Consider the following 19,950-nt stretch of genomic DNA (forward strand, 5'->3'; position numbering starts at 1 on the left):
TTAGTTTGAGAAAAGTGTATGAGATATTAAGCTAAAGGGCTTAATTTCGTTTGGGCCTGGAGTCATTAGAAAGCATCCCTCCATCCCATTGGAGTCTAGCTTGCCTTTCCTATACTTATTTAAATAAGTATATTTAAATATTGTCATTTCACAGCCACTGCTGGTACCTTAGGTGACTTTAATGGTAAATTACAAGCATTTTTCAATTTGAGTAATGTAGTGCTTATTTAAATATACATCTAGAATATGTATAACTAAGTAGCAATTCTATGATTTCAAAGATGTTGTTGCTTTAGAGTAAGGCTAGATTCTAAAAGTTGAATCCTTTCAAGTTTAGAAAAAAAGAGTTAATTAAGTAAGAATGGAGATGGTTCCTGGAAATGAAGCAATCATGGAGGTGGTAAAAGGAAAAGAATTCTCTTACAACAAAATGCATGGTGACAGAATTCCTTCTGTTTCCTTCATACTATTTAATGGTGACTCATATAGTTATATGGGTTTGGTTGATATTTCCTCTGGCATATTCATCTTACCTCCTAAAACATCTTGACTTTTACCCAGCTACATGTTGTTGTCAGCAAGACTTTGGCCAAAGTGGTTGTTGACTGCAAGCAAGTGGGCGAGAAGGCAATAAATGCATCTGCTAATATCACATCAGATGGAGTAGAAGTCCTAGGGAGAATGGTTAGATCAAGAGGACCAAGTGGAAATTCTGCACCAGTAAGTAGATGAACAAGCAAAATTGTGTTACTGTTGTAGGGAAAACCATCTTTGATGTACATTTAGCTATTTTACAGTAGGAAAGTTTGGTAAAGGAATGGATGGATGGGTGGATGGATGGGTGGGTGGATGAATGAGTGGATAGATGAATGGATAAAGAGCTAAAGGTCTCTCAAAGTGAACCAAAACATATACCTTCAAAGCTCCTGGAAGTCTACTGTAACCTGTATCTAGAAAGAACAAGTTAAATAAAACAAAAACAAATAAACAAAAAAGCTCCTCACGGTAGGATTCTGCTATATTATAAGAAAAATACTCCAGGAACTTGGCTAGTTTATTTTCTTCGTGCAGTTTAAAATTCATACAGTACAATATACATCATCTGATTTGTGGAATAACTGGTTTTTTTAATTGGAAATCAAAATTGTAAATGAACCTCATTTACATAAGCAATATAAATCCATACAAAAATTTTGAATATTACACCTAGGAAATTGGTATAGTTTGGTTTAGATTTGAACATTTTAAAATTAAGTTTATGCTATCACTAATGTGAAGTTTTCCCTTTAATTAGCAATAGTTAATTTGCATAACAGTAGCATCTTAGGATAAAATTTTTTATACAAAATGGAGCTTAAATTTGGGAAACTGCCAATTAGCAAAGAAATCACATTCCATTCACTTATTACCTGCAAAAAAGAACAGCATATACAGGTTTTTTGTTTTAACACCATGCATTCACAGCTAATTGGCATCATTTTGTAATTTGAATCATTCTTTAATTGGTAAGGTATGTTTTATTATACACAATTCCTTCTATTCTAATCTACATTTCTCTTCCATGTAACAGAATAATTAAGATAATTGTGAATCATTGCTATTGTCTTCCACTTTCATAGATCTATAGAATTAGCCAGCTATATGGAAATTTAGAAAGATCTGGTAGTTCTCAAAGTCTTTTTAAGCTGATGATAACCGGTACAAATGAATTTCTACACTACATCCAGTAAATAAATAATATTGGGAGGGGACATGAGGTGGCATGTATCTCCACTTTCCAATCCGCCCTTTAAGGAATACAGTTTTAATTATAGTCTGTTTACTTTCTATATCAGGAAATAATCCTTGAGGGAAGAGTTACTTATTTGGGGGCAATGTACTACTTTGTGGCATTTTTCTTTGTGCAACCTCTATTTCCAATGTGGGTACTGAAACTTGATGTACAATCTTAGTTCATATTGTCTCCCCTCTTTTTCACTGAACTACCATGATACTTTTCATTGATTCTTTTAGGACCTTGAGAGTAGATGTGCACTGATTAGCTTAACACTTAGTTTTGTTTTTTTTATTGGTTGTTCACAACATTACAATGCTCTTGACATATCATATTTCATACATTAGAATCAAGTGGGTTATGAACTCCCATTTTTACCCCAAATACAGATTGCAGAATCTTTAGAAGCTCTTTTGTTTTTACCTTGCCTTGGAGAACTATGGCTTAGATGTTTAGAAAGAGAATATGAAACCTATGGAAGGCTGTCTTCTTTTCAGTTATGTTAGGGATGTTTTACTTTTACTGTGTGGTATTTTATACTGATTAAGATACACATAATCTTCTGCTTAAAGGAAGATATATGCTCACAGAAATTTATAATAATTCTCTTATATAGATAAATGAATGTATAGATGGATCATCAGAAGGATGAATGGATGGTAATTTAAGAGTAAGGAACAATTTAAAGTGTATCAGATTCCAGGTTCAGATCACTGAATACTATTATGATTTTCTTAATTATTTTATTAAAATAATTGAAGTTCCTGACACTTAGTAGGCATTCAAAGACAAGAAGCTCTTTATTACTGAACTAAGTTATTAATGCCTTCTTCATCCTCTGTCCTACCTGTTATAGACCACTAGTGCTTGTTTAAAACTCCATTATTGATAGTCATATACATTTTATGTTCTTTCATAATCCTCATTTAACCATTCTAGCCAGAGTATTATATTCTCTAAAATAGAAACCATGACTTAGTCTTCTTTTAAAACCACCCTGTTCTGCCCTACATTACAGTATCTAGTAAATTTCTATAACAGACTAAGTTTTCAAGAAACACTTGATAGAAATTAAATAGAAAATTGTCTGAATAGTATCCTGTCTTTTCTTAGTTTTGTTACACCTATATTATATCTCATGTGTGACACTGACAGAAATTCAGTAATGTGACATATTCTCATTTAATAATAATTTATAGTTTACAATTTTGGCTCTATAATAACGATGACAGTAATTGCATTTCAAATTGCACTATATGTAATATTTATATTCCAAATACATGACCAGTGAAAATCAAAGAATCAATTTCTGAAAGCAAAATGCCTGTAGGTTTCAGGTTTACTAATGATAAATCTTTACTTTGGGCCATGAAAGAAATGCAGTTAAACAGAGCACCCTCTGTGATGACTTCCAGCTAGTGTAGACAAAAGGGAATTTATAAAAGTTGATAATTAAAGAGTTCATTGTAAGGCTGGTAGGAAAAAGTCATAGCTTTTGTTAGAATCGAGAAGTCCACAAAGATTACTAAACAGATTTTCAGTCTGCCCACTTATAAAAGAATTTGATTATGTTGAAATGGATGGTATTAGGTTAGATCTCAAGAATGTGATTGGAAACTCAGACTTGCTTTTTAGGGTATGAGTTAATTGTTTCATTACGAGGTAAGAGAAGCTCTTGTCTTTAGTTTCAATTTAGAAATTTATACATCTTGAAATACATCTGTATTTCAGTAACAGGCAAAAGGGAATTTATAATGCACAAATTTTAGATTATTCCAGGAGAGAATAGTATAGTGAGAGAATAGTAGCTCACAGATCAACAATCCCTGCCAAATTCAAAAAGATTCAATAAGTACCAGATGGTGGTAGAATCTAAAGATTCCATCTTTAGGGAGAATAACTTGTTTTAAAACCATAGTTGAGTGGAAGATGGATGAATGGATTTGGGGATACAATAACTACTGTATAAGTTGCACATATTCTTAATAAAAATAACTTGTATTCAGCCATGCAAGATTTTATAGGTGGTGCTAATCTCTCCTGGGACTAAACTAACAGGCAGGCTGAATTTAACTGTCAAAACAGATGTGGAAAGACACTTGACAACTGTGCTTCTTCTTTCCAATCTTTTTCCCTCAAAATTTTTTTTCCCTTTTCTGATACCTAATGAGATGCTTCTAGAATTTTTTTTACATGGATCATGTTTCTTAGAGTCTCTCTTCTACCTTTTCAAAACTAACACTTAGGTGGTTATTCAACTGGAATTTATTTAGTTCTCTCCTATTCATAGAAGAGAAATATAATTTATGTCATGGAGTCATCTATAATTTTATCCACTGAGTTAAAGCTTTTATGTGAAAATCAACAGTAGACTAGCCAATAAGTCTATAAGAAGCAAATGTTATATTAGAAAAAAGATAGTGTGAACATTTTCACATTAATTGTCTCTTTATAACCTTAAAATGGTAATGGCAGCTAATACTTACATATGCCTACTATGGGTTACATATGCATATTTTCTGAGTTTATCAATTTAATTTTCTAACAATCCTAGGAAGAAATACTTACATTACTCTCACTCTAAAGATGCAAAAATTGAGACTTGAAGAATTTAGGAAGGAGTCTCCATCACCTGCCTTCCATTCCATTCCTTCTTCCACTGGAATCAGACTTGGATTCTGTAGAATTTAAGACTTAGAAGGGAGTCTGGTCTCCACCTGTGATCAAGTGCCTGTTTGTCTGTTGACAGGTTCAAAAACTCACCATTTGAATTACAACCTTGAAATAAGTGTGATTCAAACTTTTATCCATAGTGTGTGTCTATAAACATTTTAATTCCTACCAACAAGTATGACGGTTGTTAACTTTCATTACCTAATTTAATTTAGAACCTTCACAGTTTTTCTAAAATATAATCAATTGAGAACAAGTTAAAACACTCAGTTCAACAGCTGACAAATGCTGTGTGCTCAGTACTATTTGGAATAGAATCCAAGTTAAGACATGAAATTAAAAATAGAAGGTGGCTTAGTTCCTGGACCTTTCTATAGTATTTTTGTGCCATGGAAACCTCTCTATTTTTATAAATTCAGGTACAGCTTGACTTCAAATCATAAACTTAGTTATATTATTCTAGAAAAAGATCAGAAGATAAAATCTGGTGTTGAGTGGAAAGTGGAGCCAGAAGTACATTTTAATTCCCATTCACAGATCAAAATGACTCAACTGCTGAGAAATATTTTAATCTTATTTTCATGTTAACATTTGACCCCAAATGATTTGCCTTTTGTGCAACACCCAGACAAAAATGTCCAGTGATGAAAAATGAATATTTGTAATTGGTTAAATATTCCCTTGAAAGAGATCTTATATAGGGAAAGTCAGAGGTTTTGTGTCTCTCTCTTTTTTTATTTCTTCTTCTGGCATAGCTATGTCTTTTTTAGCATTCAATTAGTAACAAAAGAAAAAAGCCATAGAATTTAAAAAGATGTTGCATCATGCAGGATTTGCCTAAAGCATGATTTATTTTTGAACTAGATGGTCATGCCTTTTAAGGCCCTCAAATATGGAGATATTTTGACATGTCATTTCTGTATACTGTGTCCTGTACAATTTGTACACATGTGTATTTTTTTGGTTTGTTTTTGGAATAGAAGCCAGGTGGTTTTGCTTTTTGTTTTTAATGAATCCCCAAAAATATGTATTGAAAAAGAAGTTCCTAAATCCTGCTTGAGGAATCTAAACTATTACAAATGCAAAACAATTATGAATAAATTTGTTGTCCTCAAAGAAAAAGCTGCTGATTTCATCTAACTTGCAAAAGAAAAGACAGCCCACATAATAGCATTCCTCAAATGATAGCAATGGATTCATTGGACACTTAGTAGGCACTCAACCCCTCAAATAAATAAACTGAATTCATAGGAACCCCAGTAACTCTATAGGGTGGAAGTCTTGCCAAATGTTTGTATGTAGACATTATGCTCTCACAAATGACTAGATGGTGAATATTTATTTGAAAAACTTCAAGAAAGCCTGGTGCACATTGAGGCTAATGAAAGACCTTTGCTTTAAGTCAGTCTTTCCATTTACGAAAATGTTTTTACACTGGGGGCTCTGTTCAGAAGTGGAAAATTTCTTAATGGATGAATGATTTGCTGACTTAGCTGACACTATCGAATGCTTTCATAATGGGACCCATTAATAAATGTCCTCAGATGAAATGGCATTGTAAACTTAGGCTGGGATATCTGCATTTTAAACATTAGAGCAAAGATCTTTTTTTTTTTTGGCAAAATAAAACCACACATTGGTTGCACTGTTAAAATCCCAACCCAAACTGAGCTTTCAACATGTGGTTTAATTATTTAAGCTTTTTCATCCCAGGTCCTATGCTACAGAAGGGACATTAATATTAACATACCTCATAGTGGTGATTTGAGGATTAAATCATATAAACGCAATGTTTACAGAGTAGGCTTTCAACAAACATTGGTTGTTTCGGTTATTATTTGCTAAGATTTTTCTCAATCAGAATATTTAATATTGTGGAAACACACAACTATTATATTTCTGCCTTCAATACTGTCACATTCCTTTTGATTCTACCTTTTTTGGCCTCTGTATTTTACATATACATACATAAAATACAGTGTTTAGAACTTAAAATAATTTTATTATTTATGAAAATTATGTTTCAGGTACTGCTCTGGATAATGCTCCATGCTATCTCACTTGTTCTTCACAATAAACATTAAGAATAGTTACTACAGATGGAGTATTCTCCACTGGAAATACTCAGAACCAAAAGTGTTTCAGATTTTGAATTTGTTCAGATTTTGGAATGTTGTATCACCTTGTGTCACCTCACCAAAATATCCCATTATGAATGTTTGATAATGGGATATTTTGGTGAGGTGATACAAGTCTAGATACGAAATTCATTGATGTTTCATGTTTATTTTATACACATAGCCCCACAAATAATTTTATCCAGTATCTCTAGTGCACTGGCATTTTGACTGAGACCTTCTCTGTGAAGTCAGGTGTTGAATTTCCCACTTGTGACATCACACTGGCACTCAAAAGGTTTGAGATTTTAGATTTTTGAATTAGCAGTGGCTCAACCTGTATTACTACACTACTTTTTCAGATGAAAAGACAGAGTCCAAGACAAAATAATTTTTTCAAAACAGCTGTCGGTGGAGGAATCAGCGACTATACCCAGCAGTTAGTTCCACAGGATCCTAATCCCTGTGCTTGAAATATTTAATGCTGTTATTTTTTTTAAATAAAACTCAATTGTAGCATACTTTGTAAAATGTTTTAATTTTAAAAACTTGATAGATTTTTATTATGGTTTTATTTTATGTTTGCACTATCCTGGCTCATGTATCATACCCTTGGGAGGGTAGGAGGTCAGGCCATCTAGGGGGGGGGGGAAGACAGTGAGCCCTGCAGGTATTTCAGCAGACATCACATTAGATGTACACAGAATCAAGAAAGTAAAATGTTTCAACTCATCCATCTGCTTCCAAACAAAGGCTTATTTTGTTGATTGGTTAGAATGAAACTTTGCAATAAATCACACAGTTATTCTTGTGCTTAATGACAGAAAGCTTGATTTCATTTTCTTTACTGTTGGAATTGGCTTTCTTGTGACATTGCAGGTACCTTTAGTGACTGCTCCATGGGGTTGTATATGGGGCATTCTAGTTTTCATCTAGAGGGCTCTTGGCCTGGAGGAGTAGCACTTCATAGACAAAAATAAGCCCCCCGAAGTTTCCAGCCCTTGCTGAAAACACCATCTGCTGTAGGAAGGTTGCAGGTTTAGAATGAAGAGTTTCATGTCTGTCCCGGCACTGTGATTGATGACACTTTCAATATTTGAGAATAATATAGAAAGGAATTAATAAGAAATGGTTGGGTTATTAAGTTAGTGTTAGCACTTAATGATATTATAGAGATGTTTCTGTATATTTCAACATATACATTGAGTAACTGCCAATATACATGAATAAAGCAAGATTGTCTAAATATTTCCAGCATGATCAATGGCTCAAATAAAATACACTTAACTCACATTCTCACAATACCAAATATGAATCTGTCATGGCACATAACCATGTTGCTGTTCAGCATTTATGTGCTGGTCTCTAACTGCCTGTGAATTCTTCTGGGGCAGATGCATCCCACCCCCTGATTTTTGTACCCTGAAAGGTTGTGTAATATCTGGCTTACCTTATGCACTGAAGAAAATTTGCCAAGTATATGCACAAAAGAATAAACAGTTAATTAAAAAGTTTTTCCTGGATGCTTATTATATGCCTCATATTATTATACATGATACAAAAATGAGTGTTTGCCTGCCCCTTAAGTCTGAGGAGGAGGTAACATGAATAATTGCAATGTATGGTGGCAAATGGCAAGAGACAAGTGTGACTACAGGGCATTGAGAATGGCTATGGTGATACTTACAAGGAAGGATTTCACAAAGGAGCTCAGCTTACTCTCTAGATAGAAGTGGATAGAGGAGGTTGTGATAAGTAAGAAGGTTTAGATGGTGGAATAATTTGAGACGAAATCTTATATCATTATATTTAAGGAACAAAGTTAGTTTGATATTATTGGATTTATTGTAATATACTTTGGTTATAAGTATCTTGGTGTTTTAGTTTGATATTATTGGATTTATTTTAGTATACTTTGGTTATAAGTGTCTTGGTGTTATGTAATATATCAATCATTACAATGAAGAGCACACTTAATTTTATCTCTTTTATTTCCTTTTTAAATCATAGTTTCAGTTACAGATGTTTGACATCATTTGCTCCACATCATGGGCCAGTAGGGACAAATGCTGTGAAATTCCAGGCCTGGTAAGAATTCTTCATCTCTATTGAAATTTTTAAAAAATGATGTTCAATTTTTTTTCTGAAAATGAGATGCTATTTCACAATACTTATAAATAATTCATTGTGATGATAATCAAAATTAGGAAGAGGTTAAGGAGAAGACAATAAAAACAAGAAATCAACAAGATGACAACAACATGGTGTAACCTGCACAATCTGGGGATGCCATTGACACATGGTCCAGATGGTACCACATTTACTAGTTCACAGAGCCCTTCATATCTCAATTTTTTTCATAGCACTCCAAGTCAAAGGAAATATTTGACAGTGCATTTATGAAATAATGAGGTCCAAACATCTTACTAAGAATTTCTTAACAACTCAATAACCATAAAAATACATATGAATTGAAAATTGATTGTTGTATTTTATTCTTAAATAACTATAATTGTTTACTCATGGAATGCGTGTATCTACTGAGGATTCCAGTAGCTTTTCTATCTTGAAAACAGGTAAAACATGTCCCTCCCTGCTTCTTTCACATTACTTTCTCCCATGGTACTTGCTTTTCATCATAGCAACTACTAAAATATCCAGTAAATATGAAATACAAAAAAGTGTTTGAAATATACTCTTGAAACCATGAACTACCTTGAGCTAGTCAATCACATGAAGTCCAATGGGTACCAAATATTGCTGTGTTTCCCTTGGATTTTTTAAAACACTCACTGTGTCCCAATGAGCTTAATACTGCACCCAGAGCATCCTGACATACCTTTGTGGAACTATAGCCGTGATCAATATGGCCCCTGTAATGTTATTAGTAAACTAAACCATTTTTCATTATTCATTTAAAGGGACATATTTGTGTGTGTGTGTGTGTATATATATATATATATATATATATATATATATATATATACACATACATACATACATATATAAAATAGATTTGTATCTTAGGATCCTCAGGATAAATGAGCTAGAATGAATGACCCTATGTGGTTGGACATAGGGTCTAGATGTGTCCTAATAATTAAACATGCAGAATGAACATGGATAGGCCTTCATGAAATCTAAGATTCTATTTTATAAGGTTATACACCAGATCACATGTATTTCAGGGAAAAAATTCATGGCAGCCTGTGTTTAAAGAGGTTATAATTCCTTCTTCATCAAAATAAATTTTGAATAAACTCTAGTGGGGAATTAAATTACACACCTTGCTGTTTTGCTTAAGTGCAGATAGATTGGAAATCGGAAGAGGAAGCATTCAGAATCTAATGAAACTTCAAGCAAAAATTAGATCTCCACTTCTCCCAGGAAGGACTAGCCCTTACTGTTTTTTTCCCCCTAATTCTATCGCTGCAGATGTATGAATTGCATAGACACAGGTGGAAGTGCAGTCAGTACTAATGGCAGAACCATCACAGAATGGACCTCAGTGGCCTGCTGGTTACCTTATTTTGGGGATCTTTCAGGAGGGTTAATCTTGTACTTTAGTCTGACTGACCAGTTATCAAGCTGGAGGTGCTTAGCAGGAGGTAGAACTGAAATCTTTGACTACAGTCAACCATTTAGAAAAAAAGTGTATTCAGCATACACAGGCCATTTGTTCAACATTTTTGTGTTTCTGTCGTGAATATTTTAGAGACTCAGATTATTTTCAGTCGGTAATTTAACTGTCACCTGTGATGTACTCTCATCTAACCTTACTGCCCCAAAGTCTTAAGCAATGAAGCTCATTTTCTCTCTATCTAAAGGGACTGATGGACTTTGCGAAGTTCTATAGTTTCTTATCCTGGTGCTAAGTTCATTTTGATGATTGCTCCAAAAAGGATATTGACCAGTTGTTCAATAGCTGTTCCCAGGGGCTCTGTCTTTCTCTACACTTTCTTGCCCCGTGACACAACAGCATAGATTAGTGAGCCTGACATCACTAATTTATCTTGTTGTGTCACAGGGCAAGAAAATTCTCTAAGAGAGAAGAAAAATGGCTGCCTCTCCCAAAGATTGAGGTCAATGTCATGTTTTTCTTATCTTTAGCCACAGAATGTAAGCAGTTGATGAAATTGTCACAGGGAATCGATGGTGTGTTTAAACACTGTTTTAATATTGTTTTATTTCTTTGTTTGGTTTAGTACAGATGTGGCTGTTTTGATTGAGCTTTCCAACAAGTTTTCTTTTATCCTTTGAAGTGGAAAAATAGTGTAGCTTAACGGAAGTTTTCAGGACCTTTAGTTCATAAAGTACCGTTACTCCAAATTAATTAAATAGTACCAGGAATAGTTTGTACCCACTTCTAACTCACTATCTTCCCTTGGATTCTCACTCCAGCTTTAGAAACTCCTTTGCTGTGGTGATTGTCAATGATTCACTAGGCCCTCATGTCGTTTTCTTTTCAGAAAAGGTGTGATTACTGCCTTTTTGGCCAAATGTTCACTTAAAATTTTTTTAAATGTCTTAAAGTATTTTCTTTGGGTTAGCAAAGCCATTTGTTTAAACTGTCTTGTTAACAACTGTGCTATCTATTTTCCTCTCAGAGGGATGATGAATCCTGCCCAGACCTCCCCCATTCCTGCTCCTGTTCTGAAACCAACAAAGTGGCTCTGGGACCGGCTGGGCCACCAGTAAGTCATTCTAGTTTGGCCTCATTGTAGTTTTGCTGACTGTTGTAGTAAATGACTATTTGCCATCTTAATCACATGAATAAGCTGAGGTATAGAGGTATTTAGTAACTCAGCTAAAGAACACAGCTAGGAGAAGTGGGACTTCAAATCCAAGTCTCTGTGAATGTTCAGCATCTTTCCTTTAAGCTATTGTGGCTTATCTTTAGTATGAGTGTTTCAGTTCTTGGTCCTCTCCTTGTAACCTGTAGAATTTTCATACTCTCCCTTTGCCCATTCTGTCTCAAAATTTATATGTGAAGGGACAATTTTTCATTCACCAGAAATATACCCATCTGAGAACAAAGTTCCTACTGTAATAAACTTCCTACAGAAAGGAAAGAAGGAGAGAGAAAACATTTTTGTAAAATAGAAAATGTAAATAATTGCACTCTCTAGGTCTTTGAATTTACTATGATAAACTTTTTGGATAAACTTTTTGTATTATGTTTAATACTCATAATATTTCTTACCTGCTAAACTGGGGTTATTGGTGTTTCTTAAGATAAGATTGATCTAGCTGCTCTGTGGTCAGGAAATGGCAAAGTATTAAGGCAGAAAGACATAGATAATATGGAAAAGATGCATTAGCAAATTAAGAAACCTAGACCTTGAAGGAGAATGTGCTCATGCATGGCCTGCCCTTGCATGTTGGGTGCCAGAGGTGGCCTGGCACAGTCAGCTCATGTGCAGCAGGTAGCCCTCACTGGCAGCTGGCTTGCAGCATGCAAACTCCCCCTAGGGTGGCTCCACCAACATAATTTTCCTGAATTGAGCAAAAAGAAAGAGATCCTGCTGAATGCATCTGAAATGTATCTCAAAATTTCTCCTATATCTCTGGCACATAGAACATTTTTTTAAACTCTGGATATATAAACCAAGCACTGTTTTGTTTTATTTTTAAACACACTCAAAGAAGTAGAGTAATGGTAGAAGCATCAGACTTAAACAATAAGTCCCTGAACCACCTGTATTCCTGTTTTCTCAAGTATAAAATAATACCTACCTCTTTAACTGGTTTTATGAGAAATACACTAGACAATGTGTGTGTATGTACTCTGTGCATTATAAAATGTTAATCAAACATAAAGTATTGTGTTTAATCTGGAAAATGGAAACAAATATTTATTTTCAACTCTGTGCCAAATTTTCCTTTTGACTTCAGGACAATACAAAGCAATATTGTGTTACAGTTTATTAGATATAACATTTATTAGAATCTATAGACTCTCCAACATGACAGTGTGGGAATCAATAAGTATTAGGCACACTAAAATATGAAAAGTGCTGGATGCTTTTCTTTAGAAAATTAGAAGTTTACTAATTTGTGGCCAAAATTTGTTTATCACACCTATGTATATGCCAGAGAATACTTTTTTTCCCCCAGAGAAAATCCTCATGTATTTTTACTGTATGAAGGCAGGGTTATATGGTTTTGGTCAATTTTTCTGTGAACCTAATAAATGAAGTATATTTTAAAATAACTCCATAGACACTTTTGTACCCACCTCCAAGATTGATCATTTTGCCTTTGTTTAGCTCACTCTGTGGTTTCAGGTTGCAATAAGTTACCTATGCATCTAAGACCTTAGCCCATTCCTTCTCTTCCCACCTCCCTTTTCTTGCCTTCCCTCAGAGTTGACAGTTTCATTACTATATGTTTTTGTGCTCCTACTATATAAGTATACATTCCTAAAATATATCATACTTTATAGTAACATGTTTGAGATTTATGTAAATGTTATAAGGGTGTGCTTTTTGCACCTGCCTCTTTTCACCTAAAATATGTATTTGAAATTTATCTTGGTCAGTATTTACCATTTACTTCATTGGTTGAAACTGCTGTAAGGCATTCCACTCTATAAACTCCATTTTATTGACTCATTACAGTGGAATATTTTCCTACAGCAAACATGGTTACAATGGGTATGTTGCACATATATGAGTATTCTGGAAAGAGCATTTAGACTTGGGCTTGCTGGAGAATAAGGATGCATCTTCAACCTTGTGAAGAAGCCCCTAATCACTCTTCCAGGGCTGTCCCAACCTCCCTCTCAGAGGGTCTGTGGCAGAGATCTGGATTCCCTGCATCCTCACTAGCTCTGGCTGGTGTTGTCAGAGAAGAGTTTTTCTTATTTCCTATGTCACTGCTATTTTAAATGTGACTGTCCCTCAGTGATAATGAGATTGAGCAATTTTCCATTATTCTATAAACCATTTAAATTTCTTCTTTTACAGATATCTATTTAAAACGCTTTTGGTTTTCTGATGTTCTATATTGTTATTTCCCAATGAAAGATAATTTTTTAAGTATTCTGAACACAAATTTTCTATTAAAGGGAGGGTTTACAAATATCTTTTCCATATCTGTGATTTGCTTGTTGCTGATTATGGAAATTTGTATTCTGTACACATTTTAATTGTAATGTGGGGAAATTTAATATTGCTGTGAGTTATTGTGTTCATATTTTTCTTTATCCCTTCTTTTACCTGTAATTTCTCTAGAAGTATTTTTTTAAAATTTCCAGTCATGTGGGTTTTTTGATATCCAGTTTATATTGACATTTTTTGCATTTGATTAGGGAAGTCAGTCTCTATAATTAATACCAATACTTTGACATGTGTTGATATTTGCCACGTGTCAAATTTTTTAGAACTTTCGTCAAGTTTTGCAGATGTTTCATGTGTGCTTTAAAAGGGTTTGTGTTTTCTAATCATGGAATTTAGAAGTCTATAGAAAAATCTAGTAGATCCAATTGTTGGGTTATTCAAGTCTTTAACTATAATTCTTTATGTTGCTGGGAGAGATGTTTTAGCAATTCCAACTCCAATTGTTATTTTGTCAAATTCTCTTGTCATTGGGTCCTGAGGTTGTGTTAACATGTCAAGGAATTTTCTATTATCTGCATAATGACTTATTATGTAAATTGTGGAATGAACCCTTTAGATGTATCTATGCTTCTTGCCTCAATTCCAGTTTGTTTAATATTAATATAGTTTCAATATTTGTATTTGGTATTACTTTTCTGGTATATATCTTTTTATCCTCTTAGTTACAGCATTTCCATGCTTTTATATTTTAGACCTTTCTAAATAAGATACGCCAAATTTTACTTTTAATTTGATCTTACAATCTTTCTTTTAAAGTTTAGTCCATTCTATTGTTTTTGATAAGTATTTGGATTTATATTCACACCAAATATTTGCTTTGCTTTCTGTTTCTCATACATATGTGTATGTATAATGTATATATACATATATGTGACAAACATAAATAATTGACATTTTATATACTTTTTAAAAATTCTCATTCTTTTTCTTTACACTCCACTAAATTATAAAATTATGTTATATCTGTAATATTTATTGTTTGCCTAGAAATCTTGGCAGAAGTATTTAATGAGTTTAAAAGAATATTTTAGCTTCTTTTAAATCAATATGATATCCTTGGAATTCTTTCACCTTGGATCATCCTTTCTGTAATTTATATTGTTTTGCTATCCATTATTTTAGTGCTGTCTTCATATTGTTTTGCTATCTAGTATTTTAGTATTATTATCATAATTAGACATCTAAATTATTATTACTACTTATTACAAATTAATATTTATTAAGACTTGCCTACATTATTTGATATTTCTTACAATTTCTTCCAGTATCATTTTTTTTATCTCACTTATCTCATTTGAATCTTCCTTCAGAAAGAAACTATTGGTAGTAAATTCTTAGTTTTGTTCACCTGAATTGTTTTTGTTTGTTTCTGACAGCATCTGGGATGTTGTCAACAGACAGTTTGATGGTTATTACAGATTTTGCTCTGTTCCCATCACAACTGTAGAAAGAACATCTGACCATTCACCTGACAGTCACCCATTGTTTTATCCAACTCATGCATAGCATATCCTTTTAAATTTCTCATTAAAAAAAAAAAGCATTTCCCATTCAGCTCTTCCCCGACCCATCATGGACCCAAGTTCACATTTCAGTGCCTTGTGTGGGCTCTAAAACACAGCTCTGCTGCATGCCTGGGCATTCTTCTCTATCCTCCCCAAGGGCAGTCTCAGTGCTCATGTCTGCTATAGTTTTTTTTTTTATTTCTTCTCTACTCCTGGCACTTAAGGATTCAGTTCTTAATTATAATAATGCATATTTTATTTTAACAATGTTAAATAATAAGCATCTGTAGCTTGAGGGGTTTCAAGTGTTTTCTCTTTGTACTGCTGCTGCAACCAGTTGTGAAATATTTATGACCTTAGAATCAAATGAGAAAGTAGCAACAGAGAAGTGAAAGAGAAAGTTTGGACTCTGAATTGAGAAAAAAATTATAAAATAAGAGAAAAGCTAGTGAAGCTTTCAGATATTTTGATTAAAGAATAATAAATCCTTTAAGATAGGATATAAATAATATTTAATAAATTCCATCTGATGAATTGAACATGGTTTGATTATGTTCTCACTTAAGAATTCAAACAGTAGTATAGTGTTCCCATTAAACCATATGTTAGGAGTATAAGAAGGTCCCTGGTTTTGAGAAATGATACCTCTGGCATAAATATCTGGGAGATAGTCACATTTGGACAAAACCTTCAGATCAAACCAACCAGTTAAGATGAGAATTTAAGAGTTGTGATAAATGAGTATGTTAACTGGCATATATTTCACTGCAAGGGACAGAAATTTTGATTAATATAGTGATGAAACAAGATTGATAATAAGGCATTTATCATTTGTTCAACAAAATTTCAGAGGTAAACAATCCCAAGACAAATGACACTCTTCACCTTCTTCAAGGACCTGGGGTGTGCCAGCTTCCACATTGTTTGCCTAGGCTGTGTTTCTTGGTCCAGTTGGTCAAATCTATTGAACATGACCATCCTTCTACTTGCAGAGAAAAGCTGGGAAAACAAATGTCTGCCTTTTTTTAGTCTTTCTAGAAGCAGGCATAAAAGGGAAAAGAAAGGTTCCTCCAAAGCCAGCTGACAGTATGTGATACTGAGTAAAAACCTTTACCACATAATTAAGAGGCATGTATCTACACAACACATATACATGTGCAGATGCTCATATGTGTATCTCATATGTAAACACAGGTAACCCAATTAAAAAAGGCCAAGTGTATAAGCAGGTAGTCACTGTTAGGATAAAATACAAATGGAAAAACTTATGAAAACATATGTAATCAGTAGAATTCTGGGAAGTGAAAATTAAAACAGGAATAAGATATTATTATTTTTTTTACCAGTTACGTTAGTAAAAATGTAAACTTTGGTACTCACCAGTGTTGGTTAAAATTTAAGGAAACAGGGATCTCCTTAAACTATCAGCAGATGCATAAACTAGCACAGCTATTTTTGAGTACAATTTAATAATATATCTTCATATTCATCACATTTCACCTACAATTTTATTTCTTGGAACCTTCTTCTGAGAAACATCAACATTTTTCCTTAAGGGACAGATGAGGATGTTAACTGAAACATTGTTTAAATAATAAAAAGTTTTGGGGGAGGGAAACTATATAACTCAAATAATAAAATAATGGCTAGATAAGCTATTACATGTTTAACATGTGGATAATGTTATACATTGGTTATATACAATGGTTAAGAAGAATGAGTTAATATTTATATGATATAATGCAGAAAAAAATCTCTAAAACATATTTAGTTAAAAAATTCAGACCTATATGAAAAGAATGGCATTACATATTTAAATTATATACATCAAATAATACCACAATAATGCTATAGGCAGCATTTGCTATAGATACATATACACATACATATAATGCAGTTCTGTATATTAAACACCTTGAAGATGAGCAACCAACTGATGTTGATGAGGGAGTGGACTTAAGTGGTTGAAAATAACAGAGAGAATCTTGAGATCACCTAGAGCAGGGTATTCCCAGGCAGCTTGGGTGTTCTGCTGATGGTGTACAGAACCATCTTCAGTAATCCTGAATGTTGCATGAAATACATTGGAATCACACAGGATGAAAGTTATCTTGTCTTAAATGATCTGTCAATCCTCCTGCTCAAGTAAAAAGAGAAATTCTATCTGGTTTTACATAGGTCTTTTAATACAGTTACTTCCCTTTTATCAAAGAGCTGGTTCAGACTTCAATAGGAGAAAAATCTAGCTCAATTTAATAATACCATTTATATTATATTTATTTTTAAAGTGACCCATGTTTAGAAAGTGATACTTTTTCCATTTACTGTAATGCCATATTTGATTTTAAAATAGATTTATTTAATGCAATAGTCAATGAAAATATTCAGAGACTACATATACATATTTATTCATATGTTTAGACACATATAAACATATATCCAAATAATATACACACACACATTACATATATAGATATGTATCTACAGATAACTGGTAAACAGTTCAGGTGGTCCATTAATATGTCAGAAATCTTGGAGCAACTTCAAATGACTAATGACTAATCTAATTGTCTTTATTTTCTCTGTAAATAAAAACAATATTATCGTTACTTTCACAGGCTTTTTGCAACTTAATTGAAGAATTGAATCTGAAAGTTATGGTATAGAACCTACATAATTTTAGACCAACAAATATCTTATTATTTTTATTCATGAGTAACAGTAGTCTCATATAAGCATTAAATAAATAAACCTATAATTTTTTCAGGATTTACAAGGATTTGGCATAGAAAGTTTCCTCAAACTATGAAATCATCCACAGGGAGGGCTGGAGCTGGGTGGCAGAGCTCCAGTTACAGAGCATGATGAACATATACCAGTACACAATGTGTGGGCTTTATATAAAATAATAATGACATAATCCAATATTATGAAGAAAAATGAATGAAATGTACTGTTTTGAGATTTGTCTTGAGCTAATACTTAACATCTGTTTGCCAGGGTGGTCCAGGACTCCAAGGACCCAAGGGCCAACAAGGTGAACAGGGCCCAAAGGTAATATGCACTCTCTGTCTGTCTCTTCCTCCCTCTCTCCCTTCTCCACCTGCCTCAACTAGTTATTGTTTAGAGTTAAGTCTGGCCTAATTTATCTTTGTGACCTATATGAAAGTTGCATCTAGTCTTTTCTTTTTTATTTTGTAAGCCTCGTGCTTTTTAATAAAAATATTTAGTAATTCAGCCAAAAGAACAATCTCTGGGTCAAAAATAAGAGTGTTAATGTTCTGGGTGGTTTAATCTACAAGGAAGTTCTCTCTTTGAAACATTTTTGTCTTCATCCATCTATAACAAAAATGTATCTTAAGAGGAGTTGTGCAGAATCACAGCTTGATATCAGTCCCTTCCAGGTAATTTCTCAGATTTTATATTCTTCCTCTTCCTTTACCACTGTATATATCAAATACACAGCTTTGTTTTCCATTCTTATTGCTCAAGGCCACTAAGTGTGGTGATTTAGGTTGTATACTGTACAAAAGTGCCAACCAAATAGACCACGCCATGCCAAGCCATGTCAAGAAGTATGCTTTTCTACTTTACACAAAGGCATCCTAAGGACTGGCAGAAGCCCAGCCACTAATTGATTTCAGGTCTCATCCTTTTCTCTCTGTCTTTTGGAAAATCTTCTAACTGGTCTCATGTCTCCAGTGGATTGACTTTCTGATTCTTCACATCTGCCCCCAGATTATTCTCCCTTAAGTCTATGCTGGATCTTATCATGCTCTTTAAAAACCTGCAGAGATGTGCTATATTGTCTTGAAGATACAATGCACCCTCTTTGGCATGATGTTGAAGGTCCTTTATAATTTGACTTCCCATCTCATTTTTATGATGCTATTCCACATGCTCTCTTCTCCATCCATCTTGCTTGATTTACTGTTTCAATATGGTAACTTATTAAATTTATGTAACATTTACTCATAGAGAAAAGAACATTACAAATTTTTTATTCTCAGTTGGAAACAGATGAAGCAGGAGAAACTGTGGGGATAAAACAGAAATAAATAAAGTTGAACGTAATTAATCAGGTCCTACCCAATTGAAAGCTCAGATCATAAGATGTTTCCCTGTTTGTTTCATCTTCTGGGATAGACTGATGTCTTTCCATAAACTCCATCGCTCACAGCACTGTAAGAAAGGCCCATGGTTGGAGGCCTCTTTTCAAAAGGATGCTGGTTGGTCCTCCTCTGTTGCACCTGCAGGCAAGGCCTGTGAGCTCTTGTGGATTCTGGTTCCCTCCTCCCAACACGTCTGTCAGCCCGATTTCATTAATTTTCTAACCTCTTACTGGACAATGGTTCCAATCATGAAGATAAATGAACTTGTAGATGTTTGGTGATCCCAGACTCACCTACTTATTCCTGTTATCCATTTCCACAGGACTGCAACTGATATGGTTTATCTCTGTATGACAATTTTGACAAATCCCAGATACTAGAATGTAGAAGGTTTTGGAAAAACTCTTATTGGACAAAGAATGATCACATGCCCACTAGTGTGGAGAGTGTTGGAACAGACTATACCTTCAATGTCAAAAGCCCCTTTATGTATTCTGTTTTATATTGTTGCAGAAAATAGTAGAAATTTAGAAGCACAAAGCAACTGTGCTGATGGAACCTTTCAGTCAAATTTGTCTCATATTTTATAGAATGGATTGGACCACCTTCTTTCTGCCCCATTCTTATTCTCCATTCCTTAATAACATT

General features: G+C 33.7%; 1 protein-coding gene across 1 annotated transcript in view; it reads left to right on the forward strand.

The window, feature by feature from the left end:
* Positions 1-19,950, forward strand: part of LOC308640061 (collagen alpha-1(XIV) chain-like) — a gene marked incomplete at its 5' end in the record, with an annotated part of 83,707 nt that overhangs the window by 12,254 nt on the left and 51,503 nt on the right. The window contains 4 exons of the mRNA XM_081312117.1: positions 562-720; positions 8,575-8,652; positions 11,172-11,258; positions 18,191-18,244. Coding sequence (XP_081168243.1) covers positions 562-720; positions 8,575-8,652; positions 11,172-11,258; positions 18,191-18,244 — 378 coding nt within the window. The remainder of the gene's footprint in view (positions 1-561; positions 721-8,574; positions 8,653-11,171; positions 11,259-18,190; positions 18,245-19,950) is intronic.

The sequence above is a fragment of the Spermophilus citellus genome (genome assembly GCF_964194105.1).
Source record: "Spermophilus citellus genome assembly, contig: SCAFFOLD_297, whole genome shotgun sequence".
Lineage (NCBI taxonomy): Eukaryota > Metazoa > Chordata > Mammalia > Rodentia > Sciuridae > Spermophilus > Spermophilus citellus.